At 38.0% G+C, this 20,503-nt stretch overlaps 1 protein-coding gene across 9 annotated transcripts in view; it reads left to right on the forward strand.

Moving 5' to 3' along the window:
* The window catches only part of MAP2K5 (mitogen-activated protein kinase kinase 5), a 262,889-nt gene that overhangs the window by 109,754 nt on the left and 132,632 nt on the right, over positions 1–20,503 (forward strand). For all 9 annotated transcript variants that reach the window (XM_060152940.1, XM_060152910.1, XM_060152922.1 and 6 more), the window contains one exon: positions 1,078–1,126. In XM_060152940.1, coding sequence (XP_060008923.1) covers positions 1,078–1,126 — 49 coding nt within the window. The remainder of the gene's footprint in view (positions 1–1,077; positions 1,127–20,503) is intronic.

A 20,503-nucleotide genomic window follows, 5' to 3' on the forward strand; every position in this document is an offset into this window, starting at 1 on the left:
GAAACTTTTTATTTTGAAATTATTTTAAACTTCCAGAAAACTGGTGAGAGTAATACTAAGAATTCCCAAAGATGCTTCACCCAGATTTTCCAATTGTTAATAACAATTAACCACATTTGATTAAATATATATGTACAGATTTTTTTCCTGAAACATTTGAGAATTATTTGCAAATATGACCCTTTACTCCTAATTACTCCAGGTGTGTATTTCCTAAGAACAAGGACATTCTCTTACATCATCACTGTATATGGATCAAAATTAGAAAATTAGCATTGATACATCATTATTATCTAATCAACAGTCCTTATTCAGATTTTGCCAGTTGTCCAATAATACTCTTTATAGACCAAAAGAAAAAAATTTTCTAGTCCAGCATCCAGTCTTGGATTATACGTTGCATTTAGTTGTCATGTCTGTTTAGTCTCTGTTAATCTAGAACAGTGTCTCAGTGTTTGTCTTCCTCGATATTTTTGAAGAATGCACTGCCCCAACACTCTGATCGTATATTTTTACCTTGGCTTGAATGCTTTTTTCACTTTTCTTCACATCAATTGAATCTGTTACTCAGGGCCTGGCACTTTGGTAAAGCCTTCCTGACTGCTGTCAGGGGAAGCAGCCTTTAGTCCACCCATTGCCCTCATTAGTTAAGTTTTTTAAAAATGTCTCTCCTTGGTCATAAATGTCATGACTTTAAAAATTTTTCTTTTCATGTACAGAAGTATAGAGAATAAGTGAAAATCTTTGTCCCTTTTTCCTGTCCCTCTCCTTTCTGCCCACACCACCACTGAGAACTTCGTCAGTGGACTTCCAGGTCATATTATGTGGACACATATCCATTTCTTTCATTCATCGTACCTTATCTTCAGAACACTGAGCTCATTAAAGGAAGGAACCTGTAGCTTATACATTCGGTGTCCCCACAGCGCCTGACACAGAAACGGGAGGTGTTCAATAAATGCGTGTTGGTTAACAGACTTTGGAAGGAAGAAATTACGGCTGATATGATTATGTGTTTAAATGTGGAAAGTTCCTTATAAAAACCATCATTGTCCTGTTTTCTCTTTCTCAATTTAGGTCGTTAAAGGCCTTACTTATTTGTGGAGTTTAAAGATTTTACATAGAGGTATGTACTGGCTTACAAGCTCTGACTTAATTTGGGGTAAGGTGGGGAGCTCTCCCTATACCTTGATTTTTAAAGTGAATAAATGATCTAATATTTAAGCCAGGCGATATATTTGGTAGTCAGTAAGATGGCTGCTTTATAAATGTTACTTAAAAAATTTTTTCTTCCTTAACTACTCTGATTTAGATTATAAACTTGGTATTGTATTTTTGTGAATAATGTTTACCAAACATGTAAAACGGTGTTTTTCATAGTATTTGGAAATGACAGGATTTTATTTTTCTTAACTCTAGTTAATTGCAAAACCTTCACTTTCTATATAATTGCATCCCTTCCTTTTATTAACATTTCAAATATCCTCATGCATTGTTGCTTAAGAGATTGCTTTACATACCTTGAAAGTGAAACTTTAAATAAGGGATTGGTAAGTGCATCAGCAATTAGTCTCCTAGTCTATTAACAAAACACATGAGAAGAATAATCGGATAACTGTTGAATGTTGCAAAAGGAACCTCCCTTTGCATTTTTTAATATTCCCCAAATGTCTGAATTCATTTGGAAGTTGGCCTAATGTTACTAACTACCGTTTAATTTTACACTCTGCTCAGCCTAGCTTTATGCACATTTGGAGAATGCAACAACATACACAGATGTGATGAAAGGAAAGTTTTGTGTTTTTTTTTTTAAGGTATAAGGTATGAGAGAGAGAAAACAACTGATGTCTTCAATTGTAGTATCACATCTGTCACTAAGGGTTATTTTTTGTTGTGGTGGTTTTAATATCCTAGTGATTCCAAATTTGTGCTTAAATCTTCCTTCCTCTTTTGAAAAGAGTATGTAGATTTTGACAAGCAAAACTTTCAATTCAGTTCTTGAAGGTTTTTATGCTGATTAAATGGAATCATAAACCAAGTTTTTCTTTAAAGCCAGTCCACTCTATTTCTAGAGTATATAGTTGGTACACATGTAGATGTAGGGAGAGTGAACTGAGTGTGTATTATTCTTCCTGGGAATAAATAAGCATGTGAATACATCTGGTGGGTGAGAAAAAAATGGAGCATTTTCTCCTCCAGGATTAAGAGAGAATGGTTGTTAACATAATATGACTTATATTGCTTCCCTGTACTCCCACCTCCCCAGACTCACCAACCCATAAGGTGGTTATAGCCATTTTAATAGGAATTATCACAGTGGTCAATTCTTGTCATTTTATTGATTTTTATGGACATCTGCTATCCATTTGACAAAGGAAATCAAGGAAGTCATCAATGCTCAGTAGCAAAGCCTTCATTAAAAGGACCTTGCCATGGAAATTCAAATGTTATTTTTTTTAGTTTATTTATTTTTGGCTGCGTTGGGTCTTTGTTGCTGTGTATGGGCTTTCTCTAGTTGTGGTGCGCGGGCTTCTCACTGTAGTGGCTTCTCTTGTTGCGGAGTATGGGCTCTACGCGTGCGGGCTCCAGTAGTTGTGGCACCTGGGCTCAGTAGTTGTGGCTCGTGGGCTCTAGAGCGCAGGCTCAGTAGTTGCGGCACACGGGCTTAGTTGCTCCACAGCATGTGGGATCTTCCTGGACCAGGGCTCGAACCCATGTCCACTGCATTGGCAGGCGGATTCTTAACCACTGTGCCACCAGGGAAGTCCTGCAAGTATTATTATTAAAGAGATCCTTAGGCTCATCCTGTACTCTGGGCACACAGCATAATTCTGGTTTATAAGAAATTCTCACTAGCCATAACTTTCTGTGAGGACTCTTAGTAGCACTAAGAACTATAATGGATAGGAAAATACTATTCAGTTATTCTGCAGTCATCTTTGTTTTTCTTCTTTAAAATCATTGGTTTTAGTTTTACTCTTCATCTGGAGGAATAATTGAATTTTTCATTCAAAATGGCATCTTGATGGACATGTTTCAAATGGATTTATGTCTGGATCTAAAAATAAAGTCTAACGTGTTCGTCAGAGTCCTGTACAACCACCCTATAATCACTGTGGGCAAGTGTGGTTGACCAGAGCCTCTTAGAGGTAGGTAGGTCCTTCTCCCCAGCTGTGGTTGCCGTTTGGGCTAAGAAGGGTTCTTTGATCAGTGACGTATGAGGGCCTTAGTGGTTTGACTGATTTTGGACATAGAGGTTTCAAAAAGGAATCCTAAGCCTGTACTTCTCTTTTTAGTCTGTGCTGGCCAGTCCAGTTCCCACAGAGAGTAACCAGTATAAAATGCCACTGGTTATGGAATGAAAATATCTGCGAGAGGCTGAGTGGGGATAGTGGTAGTGGGCCAGCTAACCCTCTCAAGGGATTTCAGTTTTTTTAATTTATTTATTTAGTTAAAGTATTGATTTACAATGTTGTATTAGTTTCAGGTATACAATGTTGTGTCAGGTACAGCAAAGTGATTCATTTATACATATATATAGATTCTTTTCCCTTATAGGTTATTACAAAATATTGAGTATAGTTCCCTATGCTATACAGTAGGTCCTTGTTGGTTATCTATTTTGTATACAATAGTGTGTATATGTTCAGTTTTAAATAAATACCAGTAAGTGAATGTGCATCTGCATCTGTCTAGATAGAAAGACTAATGAATTACAGTGCAGATGAACAGTTATTCCCCAGTAATTATGGGTACTCAGCTATAGAAATAGTATGCTGTGGTAGTATACCTCATTAAACATATATGTTTAGCTTTTGAGTTTCCTTGTTATTTGTGGAAACTTGTACCTTCCAGATTTAAAAGTACGTGTTTTTATTGAAGAGTAGAAGAAGCCAGGTGTCTCTGAAGAATTTTGTAAAGCTTTGTCATGAGAAGTTTACTCTAGATTGAGTAGTTGTTAACTTAATATTTTAGATGTTTTGTCTATATTTAATAACTTGGATTTCATAAAATAAGATTAAAGATGCCTTTTTATTTACCAAAAAGCTATTTAATTTTGTCCTTAATTTAAAAATTGTAGCTTTTTAGATCAGTTCAATTAAAGATCAGAGCTTTTAAGTTCAGCTAAGGCAATTAAATAGGTAATATACTTGTTTATAGACTTTTGATATGTAAGCTTATTGCTGTACCTTCTTAAAAGCACATATCCTCATTTTTGCTTTCTTGAATGATGATGGGAGTTCTAGCTGAATATGTGTCACGTTGTCAAATCAAAGACAGTGGTCCTTCTACAGGAGGGAGAGCCCAGTACAGGCGCTGTGAGAAGACAGTGAAAAGATGGTGAAAGAGAAGCATTAATGAGTGATCTAAGCCTCCTTCTCCTTTGTCTCGGTCTAAGTACCTGTGTTCTCCTCTGTCATTTTCTTCCCTACCAAATGCTGCCCCTAAAGACCAGGGTCTTGTACTTATGAACACAAATTTTAAAATATTAAGAAATGGATATATATTCAGTTATCTAATGAGAAAAGAGGATAAACTGTTTCTCACATTTAAATGGCTTCCTTGAAGTACAGTGGTCCTGGATTTGTAGCTGTAAATATATATGTGTGTGTGTGTGTATATATATGTACATATATGTGTGTATATATAGGTATATATATGTGTATATATGTATACATGTGTATATATATGTGTATATATAGGTGTTTGTGTGTGTGTGTGTGTGTATGTGTGTGTATATATATATATATATATATATATATATAGTGGAATTTATAAAATATAGTAAATGACTTCCAGACGAGCTGTTGAAAATCGAGTCTTTCCTATAGTGCAAACCCCATGAGGACTGTAGAGCAGAGTGAAGTCTGAGCAACAAGCAGCAACAGACCACCCATCCATCCCATGAAGCTTGTTAGTCTGGTACAGGTTAGTTTATTTGTGTATTATGGAAACTGTAAATTTTTTTAGGAATTGAAGTGTATCAGTTGCCATTCATAGTGGATCATCAAGTGATATATTCAACCAGGTTTTACTTTTGTTTATTTTGTTCTTTTTAAGATCTGGTTGAGATGATATATGTGAAAGTGCTTTATAAGCTATCAAATATTAGTAATGCAGGTATGTTTTAATTATATAATAACTATTATTAGAATTAACCACTTTATCCTGTTAATAAGAATACCTCACTCCCAAATCAAGCCAGGGAGAGAGTTTATTATACTTTGTATTACTAGGCGAAAAATTATGAAAATCTTTTCTTCAGGATAAACATGTGGTATCACATGAGGAAATAATTATTAAAACTGTTTGAGGGCTTCCTTGGTGGCGCAGTGGTTGAGAGTCTGCCTGCCGATGCAGGGGACACACGTTCGTGCCCCGGTCTGGGAAGATCCCACATGCCGCAGAGCGGCTGGGCCCGTGAGCCATGGCCGCTGAGCCAGCGTGTCCGGGGCCTGTGCTCTGCAATGGGGGAGGCCGTGACAGGGAGAGGCCCGTGTACCGCAAAAAAAAAAAAAAAAAACCTGTTTGAAACTTCCACCAAGATTAACTACTGTGGAAAAATTGTCTTTATTAAAAAGCATTCGTGTGAGCCCTGTGAGCATAGCATGTACTGACTGAGTAAAAACAAAGAAAATGAACAGTGAGAAAGTCTGTTAGGCCAGATCTGACATTACAGCAAACATTGCAGCTTAACTTCAAAACATACATCGCCACTAATGAGGTGAGAGCCCTGCATATTAATAAACCTACAGCTCCAGTCACAGCCATCATTACCCACATCAAACATAAATACAAGATTAACACCTATGCCATTTCTTTGGAAGATGTGAGAATGCCCTGGCATTAACTGCTCTCTCTTTCCCTGAGGATAATAAATAGAAATGGAAGGGTAATGAGAATAGAACTTAGATTAAGAAAATAAAATTGGCAGTCAGGCTGGGGCAGTCTTACACAGATGGAGAAGTTTATAGAAAGAAAAAAACCTAGATAGTTGGTGTCCCAGGATATTTTTGTATATATGAACCTGGTTGGTTTCATCAATTTTCTCTAACAGGAGAGCTTTTTTATATTTTATATTATATATATATATGTATTAAAAAATGTTTTTGTATTATTCTGAAGGCAAATGCTGCCCAATTTGTGATTGGAGAAAGTAAGTCTTGTGGTTTCAATAGGCATGTTAGAACTTACATTTTCTACCCCTGGCTCTACTTTTTATAAATCTGTCCTCATACATATTTTCCAGTTGGTGCCAAAGCCAGTGTTTTTAATTTGTTCATGGAGCAACTATTTATTTTTATCCCTACTGTGTTCCAGGCAGTTGTCTATGTAGTTGGAGTACATCGATTTGTATAAAACAAAAGATTCTGACACTCATGGAACTTATACTCTAGCTGGGGTGGGGCAGGGTTGGGAAAGTAATGTCGCTAAGTAATGAATATAATAAAAAAAAATACAGAGTGTGTTAGAGGGTAGTTATTAATAGGGAGAAAAGAAAAAGTAGATCAATCTTAGGGCAGGGAAAGGGCAGGTTGCAGTGTTCATCAGGTAGGCCTCATGGAGAAGATGAGATTGAAGCAAAGGCTTGAAGGAAGAGAGTTGCTAGACAGGAAGGTATGTGGGGGAACAGAGCAGAAGATGCTGGTGGGATGTGCGTGGTGTGTTCATGGAACAGCAGGGAGGCCAGTGTGTCACGCTGAGGATGGGGGTGAGGGTATTATCAGCTGTTAGGCAGTGTTACAGTAACCAGGTGAGTTATAGAAGCTCAGGTCAGGGAGACAGTCGTGAAGATGGGGAGAAGTGGTCAGATTCTGAATGTATTTTAAATGTAGAGTTAGAATTTCCTGATGGATTGCTTGTGGATTTTTAGAGGAAGAGAGGAGTCAAGTTTGCTTCAACTTCCAGCGGTAGTTTGCTGTGATAAAAAATGTTTCCTGCTACATTTTTTTTTCTGCTAAAACAGAGACCTTCACTAAAATTAAAGAAAAAACTGATAATATCAAGTGCTGACAAAGAATACAGAGCAACTGAACTCTCATACATTGCTAGTGGGAATATGAAATGGTCCAGCCACTTTGGAAAGCAGTTTGGTACTGTCCTACAAAATGATTTGGCAATCGCAATCCACATGGCTTTATTCATAGTAGCCCCAAACTGGAAACAACTCCATTGTCTTTCAACTGGTGAATGAATAAACAAACTGTGGTACATCCAAACATAGAATACTACTCAGCAATAATAGGGAACAAACTACTGATTCATGCAGTGACATAGATGCACCGTAAGTTCCTTATGCTAAGTGAAAGAAGCCAGACTCAAAGGGCTACCTATTGTGTCACTCCACATATATGACATTCTGGAAAAGGCAAAGCAATAAGGATGGAAAATACATCAGTGGTTGCCCAAGGGTAGAGGAAGGGTTGACTATAAAGCTGTGAGGGAATTTTGGGAGATGTTGCAAATTCTATATCTTGAATTTGGTGGTGATTATCAGACTGTACACATTTGTTAGAACACTTAGACTTATACACCTAGATAGGGTGAATTTTACTGTAAATTATACCTCAGTAAATCAGACTTTTAAAAAAAAGGAAGAGAAAGAAGGCATTCTTTTAATTCTTAGCAGTGCAGTGGAAGCTCTACTTTATTATTATTATTTTATTTTTCTTTTTTTGGTTGTGTTGGGTCTTCATTGTGACATGCGGGATCTTTGCAGTGCACAGACTCTTCGTTGCAGCACACCGACTTCTCTCTAGTTGTGGCATGCAGGTTTTCTTTCTCTAGTTGTGGCATGCGGCCTCCAGAACATGTGGGCTCTGTAGTTTGCAGGATGCAGGCTCTCTAGTTGAGGCACGCGGGCTCAGTAGTTGTGGCGTGCAGGCTTAGTTGCCCTGTGGCATGTGGGATCTTAGTTCCCCAACCAGGGATCGAACCCATGTCCCCTCCATTGGAAGGTGAATTCTTTACCACTGCACCACTAGGGAAGTCCCATGGAAGCTCTACTTTAGAAAGACGTTTCCCCTGCCCAAACAGACAGACCATTCTTTCAAGGGGTCTGGTTGATTCTGTCATTATCATCATATCTCGTGGCTCCTGAGAAATCCTACCTAGGTTTGGTCTAGCAACTCACTAGCTTGAAAAAAAAAGAAAGAATCCTTCATGAGTTAAAGGATATCTGCAATGTCAGAAAGACAGAGAGAGAGAGGGAGAAAGAAAGAGAGGGAAGGATGGGAGGAGGAAGGGAGAGAAAGAGAGAAACTTAAAAGTTGCCGTTATCCTTGGTTAGCAATTTGGAGCATCTGGAAATCGCACAGATTTTTCTTTTCTTAGTTAACCTGTTTTTTCCTCAGATATTATTTAAGAACTGTAGATGTGCCACACTGACTTGGTCTAACTTGGACAATTTTTAAAAAGCTCCATTTCTAAGAAGGAATAAAGTTTTATGTAAATTCCCAATCCAGTCCCTCTGACTGCCTCGTTGTGTGACCCTGGAAAGGCAGGTGACTCTTGCTCTCCGGGCCTCAGTTTCCTCATATATAAAATGAAGGGATGGCTAGATGATCACTCAACTTCCTTCAAGCAGCAGGATTCTGGATTCTTTGATTCGTGACTGAAGGAAGTATGACATATTACCAAGGTACAAAGTAAGTCAGATATATAGGAGAAGAAAGAAAACGAATGAGAATCCCTGTGAGTAGATTTTGCTCTGAAAATCGTAGTAATAGTAATAATAATGAATATTTATTAGGCACTTACTCTGTACCAGACCCTGTTCTAAGTGCTTAACATGTATAAACTATTTTGTGTTCCTTCAAAATGGGCAACTCTGGGAAATATGAGATATTTTAGAACTAAAGAGGCTAAAATGCAAGCAAATATTAATAATTGAGAATCAAAGCAATGTGGCTTAGCTAAGAATAATGTTGCTTTCTAAACCAAACTGATATAATCAATACAAAAGACATCTTTAAGGGGAAAGGGTTTTTACTCTATAAAGTATACTGAAAATAAAATATTATCATTAACAAAGAGTTATAAAAAGGACATGCAGAGGGGGCTTCCCTGGTGGTGCAGTGGTTGAGAGTCCGCCTGCCGATGCAGGGGACACGGGTTCGTGCCCCGGTCCAGGAAGATCCCTCTCCGCAGCTGGGCCCGTGAGCCATGCCCGCTGAGCCTGCGCGTCTGGAGCCTGTGCTCCGCAGCGGGAGAGGCCACAGAAGTGAGAGGCCCGTGTACCACAAAAAAAAAAAAAACGACATGCAAAGTTACAACTTAGATGGAAAGCAAAGGTATTCTTTTTTAAAAAAATCTTTTTATTTTGAAATGATTGTAGATCCACAGGAAGTTGCCCCCAAAATGTACAGAAAGTTCACCTGCAAGGGCATCCTTTTTTTTCTTTTAACATCTTTATTGGAGTATAATTGCTTTACAATGGTGTGTTAGTTTCTGCTTTATAACAAAGTGAATCAGTTATACATATACATGTATCCCCATATCTCTTCCCTCTTGCGTCTCCCTCCCACCCACCCTCCCTATCCCACCCCTCTAGGTAGTCACAAAGCACCGAGCTGATCTCCCTGTGCTATGCGACTGCTTCCCACTAGCTATCTGTTTTATGTTTGGTAGTGTATATATGTCTGTTTGGCTCCTGTTTTTAAATTGTTTAAATATTGTCCTTTAAATGTAAATATTAATCACATGCCAGTGATGTAGTAGATTGTAACTTATGAACACTTGTGTGTTTGGAGGGAAAAAAAAGACTTAGCCCATTAACTGAGGTAAACAAACTAATTTAATGACTCTGGGTTGTTGGTTTTTCTGCAGCTCTGACTCACCACACAAATGAACATCTCTAAAAATTAAGCCTCCTTCCCCACGTTGGTCATTCATTGTCTTTCCCTCGGGTAATCACTAGGGATTTCTGTATTTGTGGTAATGATTTTCAAGACAAGAAACCCCATATAGCGTTACTTAAAAGTGTTGTTTTAGGGCTTCCCTTGTGGCGCAGTGGTTGAGAGTCCACCTGCTGATGCAGGGAACACGGGTTCGTGCCCCGGTACAGGAAGATCCCACATGCCGCGGAGCGGCTGGGCCCGTGAGCCATGGCCGCTGAGCCTGCGTGTCCGGAGCCTGTGCCCCGCAACGGGAGAGGCCACAACAGTGAGAGGCCCACATACCAAAAAAAAAAAATGTGTTCTTTTAAAGAATGTATGTCTAGAGTATATGAAAAACTATCAAAATTCAACAGCAAAAAAACCCAAACAATCCCAATAAAAAATGAGCAAAAGACATGAAGAGACATTCCACTGAAGAGGATATACAAATGGCAAATATTTAAGCACAGGAAAGGATTTCAGCATCATTAGCCGTTAAGGCAATGCAAATTAAAAGCACAGTGAGATATTACTACATACCTACCAGAATGGCTAAAATTTTTAAAATAGTGATAACACCAAATGCCGGCAAGGATGCAGAGAAATTAGATCAGTAATACATTGCTGATAGGAATGTAAAATGATACAGACCCCCCAGAAAACAATTTGGTCTTTCTTAAAAATCTAAACATGCAACTACCACATGACCCAGCAATTGCACTCCTGGGCATTTATCCCAGAGAAATGAAGACTTACGTTTACACAAAAAGCAGTACACAAATGTTTATAGTAGCTTTGTTCATAATAGGCAAAAACTGGAAACAACCCCAGCGTTCTTTAATGAGTGAATGGTTAAACAAGCTGTGCTACATTCATGCCATATACTACTACTCAGCAATAAAAATGAATGAACTATTGATATATATAACCTGGATGAATCTCCAGAGAATTATGCCAAGTAAAAAAAGGCAGTCACAAAAGGTTACATACTGTGTGATTCCATTTTTATAAGGTTCTTGAAATGACAGAATTACAGAAATGGAGAGTAAATTAGTGGTTTCCAGAGGCTAATGAGAGGATGCAGGGGTAGGAGGGAAGTGGTGTGGCTATAAAAGGATGTGGTGATGGACACATTCTCTGTCTTGACTGTATCCATGTCAGTGCCCTGTTTGTGATATTGTACAACAGTTTTTCAAGATGTCACTGTTGGGAGGAAATGGGTAGAGGATATACAGGATGTCTGTTATTTTTTACAACTGCATGTGAGTCTACAATTATCTCAAAATAAAAAGCTTAATAATAAAGAATATGTGATTGTTCTATGATTGTCTGCACTTGGGTGATCTACTTCAACAGAGAGGGTTGTCCTGGACTTAGTTTTTCTTTTATCCATGTGTCTGTGGTAGGATTTTTCATAGGAGAGTCATCCCTTTTAGGACATCTCTAAAAGGGTGAGGCACCCAGGGGAATTACCGTGCAAGCCACCTCCCCCTCCCTTTCTAAAAATGAGTATCAGTGGAAGCCTTAGGGAAGAGAAGAGAAGAAGTCATGTGCCATAGAGGGAAGGAATACAAATAGTCTGAGAGGGTATTTAGTCCTCCTGTTAACCTCCCCTAAGATCCTTCTGCCTTGCTGGGGATTGGGATTTAAAGTAGATTATGTGATCATTGTGGGTTTGACTCACAGTTCTTTATGGCACCCGAATATATGCCCCTCACCTTTATGATGAGCCCCTGTCTACCCACCCAGCACAATGCACTCGGTGGTCTGATGAATGTTTGATTCACCAAGCTCTGAGCACAGCTTTGTCTCTTATGCAAGCTATGAAGTTTTAGGGTCTTATCAGAGGGAGAGGGAGAACAGCTGTATGCTGGGTCATTTCTGTTGGTAGAGGTTGGAGGCCCCAGTTAATTTATGACACTGTGTGACAGTCCATATTTGTTAGATGAATACATTGAATCACAGTTTTCTGGGAATAATGTTTTTCTCCTGGAATTTTTTGTAGTGTGGCTTAATTGGATGACCTTTGTTCCGCTGTAGTATTAAAGTAAGATATTTATCCTCAGAGAGAATATCCTGCCAAGAATGTTTAGCAGTTAGAAGACTTCTCTATGTCTGTCCCTTTCTCCAAAGGCATGGTTTAAGGTGGTCAGCACCATGGAAATTAAATCCATTCTTTTGCTGTTGGAGGATTAAGTTCCTTCTGGATTGGGTGCAATTATTATTGTTATTAATATTATCATTCATTGAGTGCCTTTCTGTGTTTCAGATGAGGAAACTAAAGCTTAAAAAGGATAAATAACTTAGTCATAAGGAAGGTGATAACTGGTGGGTAGCCTAGTGGAATAGATCTATATTTAGGGTCAGATCCAGATTTAAGTTCTGCTTCTGCTTCTTCTTAATACAACTCAGCTGTGTGACCTTGGATCAGTTCCTTAACCTCTTTGAGATTGTAGCACTTTGTCTGGCACATAACAGATATTGTTACAGTTCAAATAACTGCTTCTCAAGACAAGCAGCAAGAGGTTAAGTGAAAGAATAGTTAGAACCTTCTCCAAACTCCCCTCCTATATCTACTTTATGTGAGAAGTGGAAAAATCTAAACTAAAATGTCTGAAGATCAGCCCAGCTATTCAAGGTCAAAACTGGGATAGTAATCGAGCCCATAAATTGAGATGAGATTTATCTCATAAACATAATACAGTTTGTTAAGGCTTAAGAGTTAGGATTGTAGTCTATAGTTGTGTGACCTTGAGCAAGTAATTTCATTAACTTCAGCCTCAATTTACTCATCTATAAAAAGGAGTTAATAATAGTACCTATCTCAAGGGTTATGGTGAGAATTAAATGAGATATAATATGTATGAGGATAATGCATTTAGCCCAGTGTTTGGCATATAGCAAGTGCCAAAGAAGTGTTATCTCTAATTTTTGTTATTTCTTTAGAACAATTTACCAGAGTTGGTCTTCTGGACATGCTACTCCAAGTCAACTCTATGATCAAAATGTATCTTATAATTTATTTATGCATTTAGTGTTGTATTCCATTGCTTTCTTTCCTTTTTCACTGAAAGACTTGTAATTGGTGGTATCTTAGACTTGTGGGAATTAAGTTGTTCAGAGCTGGGGCAGAGTATAGGTCCCTTCTGACCTCCAGGAACCTGTTCCTCCACACCCGGTATTTCCCATACATCAAACAGAGGATGTTGCTGGGTAGGAATCTAAAATCCACCACAGTAGAAGGAAACCTCTTTTACTTACTAAAAGGAAGGCAGAATTGAGAAGCCTGGGCCTCTTTTGCCCCTGGTATTAACCTTGTAAATGCTGCATGTCTCCTGCAGTTGTCATACATGAAGAGGGAAAACCATGTTTGTTGCTTCCATTCAGAACTGAATCATGAGACTCCAGATAATAACTGCCATTTAGGATGGCTAATTTTGCTGCTTAATTTTATTTAAGGCTTTTGCAAGAATATTTGGATGACCTACCCTTCGTTGTGTGATGGAATGATTAGAATAACGTTTATATTGCACTGTGGTTTTCTCAAGTGTGTTCCTGTTGTGCACAGATGAATTTGTAGTGTAGAAATGTCAGCATAGTCTGTGTTTTTTGTGGGTTTTTTTTTTTGCGGTACGCGGGCCTCTCACCGCTGTGGCCTCTCCCGTTGCGGAGCACAGGCTCCGGACGCGCAGGCTCAGCGGCCATGGCTCACGGGCCCAGCCGCTCCGCGGCATGTGGGATCTTCCCAGACCGGGGCACGAACCTGTGTCCTCTGCATCGGCAGGCGGACTCTCAACCACTGCGCCACCAGGGAAGCCCAGCTTAGTCTATGTTTAATTGTACCTGCTGTTCTCATTCAGTAGAAAGCAGTCCCCAAGAAATAACTAGATAAATATATTAGTTGTTGTCTTTTCATAAAGACCAACAATGTAAAAAGATGGTTGCAGCACCCTGGCATAGTGCTAGGAGAGCTTACTAGGCATGAAGACCTGCTAATGTATCTCTGGCTCCTGGTAAACTGAGACTGGCTTCCTGGCATTCAAGCAAAATAGTGTAATTGCTTTATAGGGGGGAAAAGTTGAAGAGAAGTTTATTTCTGCTTCCATTATCATCCCACAGGAGAGCCACATACCGTATTTTAAAACTGAACTCGTGTTTCCTTGAGGATTGCACCGTGCCTATTTCTAAAAGCATTCAGTGAGGCTTACACATGAAAGCACAGAGCAAATTAAATATTTTAAATATGCTACCAAGGGGGAAGGGGGTGGGGTGGGAGGAACTAGGAGATTGGGATTGACACATATACACTACTGATACTATGTATAAAATAGACAACTGATGGGAACATACTGTATAGCACGGGAGCTCTACTTAATGCACTGTGGTGACTTAAATGCGAGGGAAATCCAAAAGGGAGGGGATATATGTATATGTATGGCTGATTCATTTTGCTGTGCAGTAGAAGCTAACACAGCATTGTAAAGCAACTATACTCCAGTAAAAATTTTTACAAAAAGACAAAATGGAGACCAGAAGGGAGCAGAAGTGGGCGATATACCACCAGCACCTGATATGAATAGATCACAGCAAAAAGGGAATCCTCAGTTCGCAAGAATTTCCTTTTCTGAAAAGAGAAAGCATAGAATGGCTCGTAGAAAGTCACGATTTTCTTTGTGACGAAACTTAAGGGAAATTGATGTGTAGGGCCCTGTATAAAACACGTTGGATAACTCCAGCTGTAGTTCTGTGAAAGAGGTTTTATTTATGTGTTTTGAGCAGCCCCCTCGGATCGCCTCCCACTCTGACCCCTGATTGTGTTGGGGGTGGGTGCTGGGTAGTGGGCGGAGGAGCCTTTTGAGAAGAGCTGCAGAAAGCCCATGCTCTGTGGGCCTTTATTAGCAAGCTTCAGCTTGATGCTGTTCATGTGGGTTGTTTAATGGCTAATTGATACAGCATGTGTAAAGATACAGTTTCCTGCTTGGGGCTGTTATCGGTGGCAACATGGGTTTGTCTCAACATGATACCAATTTCCACAGTCAATTTGGTCAATTCAGTGAAGGAAAAAAAAAGTCAGTCCAGCCTGAAAATCAGTCAAAGGAGTTACTAGAGGTTATTGAGGCAACTACGGTTGGTTGATCAAAATTTTCATGTTTGAACCATTTGTTTTCACATTTTGTATACATAGCCTTGGTCATTTTGAGAAATAATCTTAAATACACAGAAGTAACATTTCAAATTTAGTATCTTTTAAAAACTATCTATAATCACAATCAGGCTTTCTAGAACATACCATTTTTGAGAGGGAATAACCATTTTACCATTGATACGTAGTATATGATCAGAGTGTAAACAACTGATGTCTCATATTTTGTTATAAATAGAGTAAGAAGGTGACCACAGAGATCATAAAGGACCTGAAAAACTGTGGAGAAGTTATCAATAAAAAGAAGTTAAAGAATTGTGTTTTGGGCTGATTTTTAAAGCCACTTTACTGTTATATAACTTAAGTATCATAAAGCTCACCCGTTTTAAGTGTGCGATTCAGGGATTTTTAATAAATTATAGAATTGTGTAACCATAACCATAATCCATCTGAGAACATTTTCCATCACCCCAAAAAAGAATCCACATGCCCACTTGCCATCAGTTCCTGCTCCTAGCCCCAGCTTCTGCGAACCACTAATCTATTTTCTGAATTTATAGATTTGCGTTTTTTAGACATTTTATATAAACAGATTAATACAACATGAAGTCTTTTCTATCTCACTTCTTTCATTTAGCATAATCTTTTTGTGGTTTATCCATTTAGTAGCATGGGTATGTCAGCAGTCCATTCCTTTGTTCTAATATCTTTTTAAAATTGAGGTATAATTGACATACAACATTACATCAGTTACAGGTGTGTAACATAATGATTTGATGTTTGTATATATTATGAAGTGATCACCACAATCAACCTAGTTAACATATGTTATCATACATAGTTAGAGAATTTTTTCTTGTTTTGAGAACTTTGATGATTTATTCTCTTAGCAACTTTAAAATATGTAATACAGTATTATTAAATGTAGTTGCCATATTGTACATTACATCCCTGTGATATACTTATTTTAAAAACGGAAGTTTGTACCTTAAGACTCCTTTCACCCATTTTGCCCACACCCCCCTCCCTCCTCTGACAAACACCAATCTGTTCTCTGTATCTATGAGCTTGTTTTGTTGTTGTTGTTGTTTTTAGATTCTGCTTATAAGTGAGATCACATGGTATTTGTCTCTATCTGATTATTTTACTTAGCATAATGCCCTCAAGATCCATCTATGTTGTCTCAAATGGCAAGATTTCATTGTTTTTTATGGCCAAAAAATACCCCATTGTATATATATCTGTGTGTGTATATATATATTATATATATATATAATATATATTATATATATATATATATACACACATACCACATTTTCTTTGTTGATGGACATTTAGGTTGTTTCTCTATTCAGCTATTGTAAATAATGCTGAGTGAACATGGGGGTGTATATATCTTTTGGAGTTAGTGTTTTTGTTTTCTTTGGATAAATACCCAGAAGTAGAGTTGCTGGATCTTATGGTAGTTCTATTTTTAATCTTTTAAGGAATCTCCATACTTTTTTCCATAGTGGGTATGCCAATTAACATTTCCATCAACTGTGCACAGGGTTCCCTTTTCTCCACATCCTTGCTAACAATTGTTATTTCTTGTCTTTTTGATAATAGCCATTCGAATAGATGTGAGGTGATATCTCATTGTGGTTTTGATTTGCATTTCCCTGATGATTAATTATTGATGTGGAGCACCTTTTCATGTACCTGTTGGCCGTCAGTATGTCTTGTTTAGAAAAATGTCCATTCAGATCCTCTGTTCATTATTTAAATCAGATTGGCTTTTTTTGCTATTAAGTTTTTTGAGTTCTTTGTATATTTTAGATATTAACCCTTTATCAGATACATGATTTGCAAATATTTTCTCTCATTTAGTTGGTTGCCTTTCCATTTTGTTGACGTTTTCCTTTGCTCTGTAAAGCTTTTTAGTTTGAGGTAGTCCCATTTGTTTATTTTTGATTTTGTTACCTTTGCTTTTGATGTCAAATCCAAAAAAATCTTTATCAAGACTGATGTCAAGGAGCTTACCCTCTCTGTTTTCTTTGAGGAGTTTTATGGCTTCAGATCTTACACTCAAGTCTTTAATCCATTTTGAGTGAATTCTTATGTATTGTAAGATAGAGATCCAGTTTCATTTTTTAAAATGCGGCTGTCCATTTTTTCCAATACCATTTATTTAAGAGACTGTCCTTTTTTTAGTATATTGTATATTCTTGGCTTCTTTGTCATCAATTAATTGACTATATAAGATGGGTGTATTTCTGGGCTCTCTGTTCATTGATCTATGTGTCTTTTTATGCCCATATCATACTGTTTTGATTACTATAACTTTGTGTTATTGTTTGATCAATCTGGGATCAATCAGGGAGCATGATACCTCTAGCTTTGTTTTACTTTTTCTCAAGATTGCTTAGGCTATTCAGGGTCTTTTGTGGTTCTGTACAAATTTTAGAATTGTTTGTTCCATTTCTGTGAAAAATGCCATTGGAATTTTGATAAGAATTGCATCAAATCCGTAGACTGCTTTGAGTAATATGGACATTTTAATAACATTAATTCTTCCAGTCTATGAGTGTAGAATATCTTTCCATTTTTGGTGTCTTCTTCAGTTTCTTTCATCTGGATCTTACAATTTTCAGTGTACAGGTCTTTCACCTCCTTGCTTAAATTTATTGCCTAGATATTTTATTCATTTTGACACAGTTGTAAATGGGATTGTTTTCTTCATTTCTCTTCCTGATAGTTCATTATTGGTGTAAGCAAAACTACAGATTTCTGTGTATTGATTTTGTATCCTGCAAGTTTATTGGATTTATTTATTAGTTCTAACAGTTTTTTGTTGTTTTTTTTTTCCTGCTCTCACTGTTGTGAGAGGCCTCTCACTGTTGTGGCCTCTCCCGTTGCGGAGCACAGGCTCCGGATGAGCAGGCTTAGCGGCCGTAGCTCACAGGCCCAGCCGCTCTGCGGCATGTGGGATCTTCCCGGACCGGGGCACGAACCCATGTCCCCTGCATCGGCAGGCAGACTCTCAACCACTGCGCCACCAGGGAAACCCTATAACAGTTTTTTGGTGGGGGTGTTTAGGGTTTTTTATATATACTATCAGGACATCTGCAAATAATGACAATTTTACTTTTTCCTTTCCAATTTGGATGCCTTTTATTTCTTTTTCTTACTTAATTGTTCTGGCTAGGACTGCCTATACTATGTTGAATAAAAGTGACAAAAGTATGTATCCTCATCTTGTTCTTTACCTTAGAAGAAAAGCTTTTAACTTTTCATCATTGACTGTGATGTTAGCTGTGGGCTTGTCTTATATGGCCTTTATTATGTGGAGGTATGTTCCCTCTGTACCCACTTTGTTGAGAGTCTTTATCATAAAAGGATGTTGAATTTTGTCAAATCCTTTTACTGCATCTCTTGAGATGATTCTAAATTTTCATCCTTTATTTTGTTAATCTTGTGTATCATGTTGATTGATTTGTATATGTTGGACCATCCTTGCATCCCTGTAATAAATCCCACTTGATCATAGTATAGGATTCTTGGGTTTTTTTTTTAACATCTTTATTGGAGTATAATTGCTTTACAATGGTGTGTTAGTTTCTGCTTTATAACAAAGTGAATCAGTTATACATATACATATGTTCCCACATCTCTTCCCTCTTGCGTCTCCCTCCCTCCCACCCTCCCTATCCCACCCCTGTATGTCGTCACAAACCACCTAGCTGATCTCCCTGTGCTATGCGGCTGCTTCCCAGTAGCTAGCTATTTTGTGTTTGGTAGTGTATATATGTCTATGCCACTCTCTCACTTTGTCACAGCTTACCCTTCCCCCTCCCCATAACCTCAAGTCCATGTGCCAGTAGGTCTGTGTCTTTATTCCCATCTTACCCCTAGGTTCTTCATGACTTTTTGTTTTTTTTCTACCGTATGCTATATGTGTTACCATACGGTATTTGTTTTGCCTTTCTGACTTACTTCACTCTGTATGACAGACTCTAGGTCCATCCACCTCACTACAAATAACTCAATTTTGTTTCTTTTTATGGCTGCGTAATATTCCACTGTATGTATGTGCCACATATTCTTTATCCATTCATCTGTTGATGGACACTTATGTTGCTTCCATGTCCTGGCTATTATAAATAGAGCTGCAATGAACATTTTGGTACATGACTCTATTTGAATTATGGTTTTCTTAGGGTATGTGCCCAGTAGTGGGATTGCTGGGTCGTATGGTAGTTCTATTTGTAGTTTTTTAAGGAACCTCCATACTGTTCTCCATAGTGGCTGTATCAATTTACATTCCCACCAACAGTGCAAGAGTGTTCCCTTTTCTCCACACGCTCTCCAGCATTTATTATTTCTAGATTTTTGGATGATGGCCATTCTGACCAGTGAGATGATATCTCATTGTAGTTTTGATTTGCATTTCTCTAATGATTAATAATGTTGAGCATTCTTTCATGTGTTTGTTGGCAGTCTGTATATCTTCTTTGGAGAAATGTCTGTTTCAGTCTTCTGCCCATTTTTGGATTGGGTTGTTTGTTTTTTTGTTATTGAGCTGCATGAGCTGCTTGTAAATTTTGGAGATTAATCCTTTGTCAGTTGCTTCATTTGCAAATATTTTCTCCCATTCTGAGGGTCGTCTTTTGGTCTTGTTTATGGTTTCCTTTGCTGTGCAAAAGCTTTTAAGTTTCATTAGGTGCCATTTGTTTATTTTTGTTTCCATTTCTCTAGGAGGTGGGTCAAAAAGGATCTTGCTGTGATTTATGTCATAGAGTGTTCTGCCTATGTTTTCCTCTACGAGTTTATAGTGTCTGGCCTTACATTTAGGTGTTTAATCCATGTTGAGTTTCATTTTGTGTATGGTGTTAGGGAGTGTTCTAATTTCATTCTTTTACATGTAGCTGTGCAGTTTTCCCAGTACCACATACTGAGGACGCTGACTTTTTCTCCATTGTATCTTCTTCCCTCCTTTCTCAAAAATGAGGTTACCATATGTGCATGGGTTTATCTCTGGGCTTTCTATCCTGTTCCATTGATCTATATTTCTGCTTTTGTGCCAGTACCATAGTGTCTTGATTACTGTAGCTTTATAGTATAGTCTGAAGTCCAGCTGTATAGTCTGGACTATAGTATAGTCTGCCTCCAACTCCGTTTTTCTTTCTCAAGATTGCTTTGGCTATTCAGGGTGTTTTGTGTTTCCATACAAATTCTGAATTTTTTGTTCTAGTTCTGTGAAAAATGCCATTGGTAGTTTGATAGGGATTGCACTGAATCTGTAGATGGCTTTGGGTACTAGAGTCATTTTCACAATGTTGATTCTTCCAATCCAAGAACATGGTATATCTCTCCATCTCTTTGTATCATCTTTAATTTCTTTCATCAGTGTCTTATAATTTTCTGCATACAGGTCTTTTGTCTCCTTAGGTAGGTTTATTCCTAGATATTTTATTCTTTTTGTTGATATGGTAAATGGGAG

This window comes from Lagenorhynchus albirostris, chromosome 1 (assembly GCF_949774975.1).
Source record: "Lagenorhynchus albirostris chromosome 1, mLagAlb1.1, whole genome shotgun sequence".
Taxonomy (NCBI): Eukaryota; Metazoa; Chordata; class Mammalia; order Artiodactyla; family Delphinidae; genus Lagenorhynchus; species Lagenorhynchus albirostris.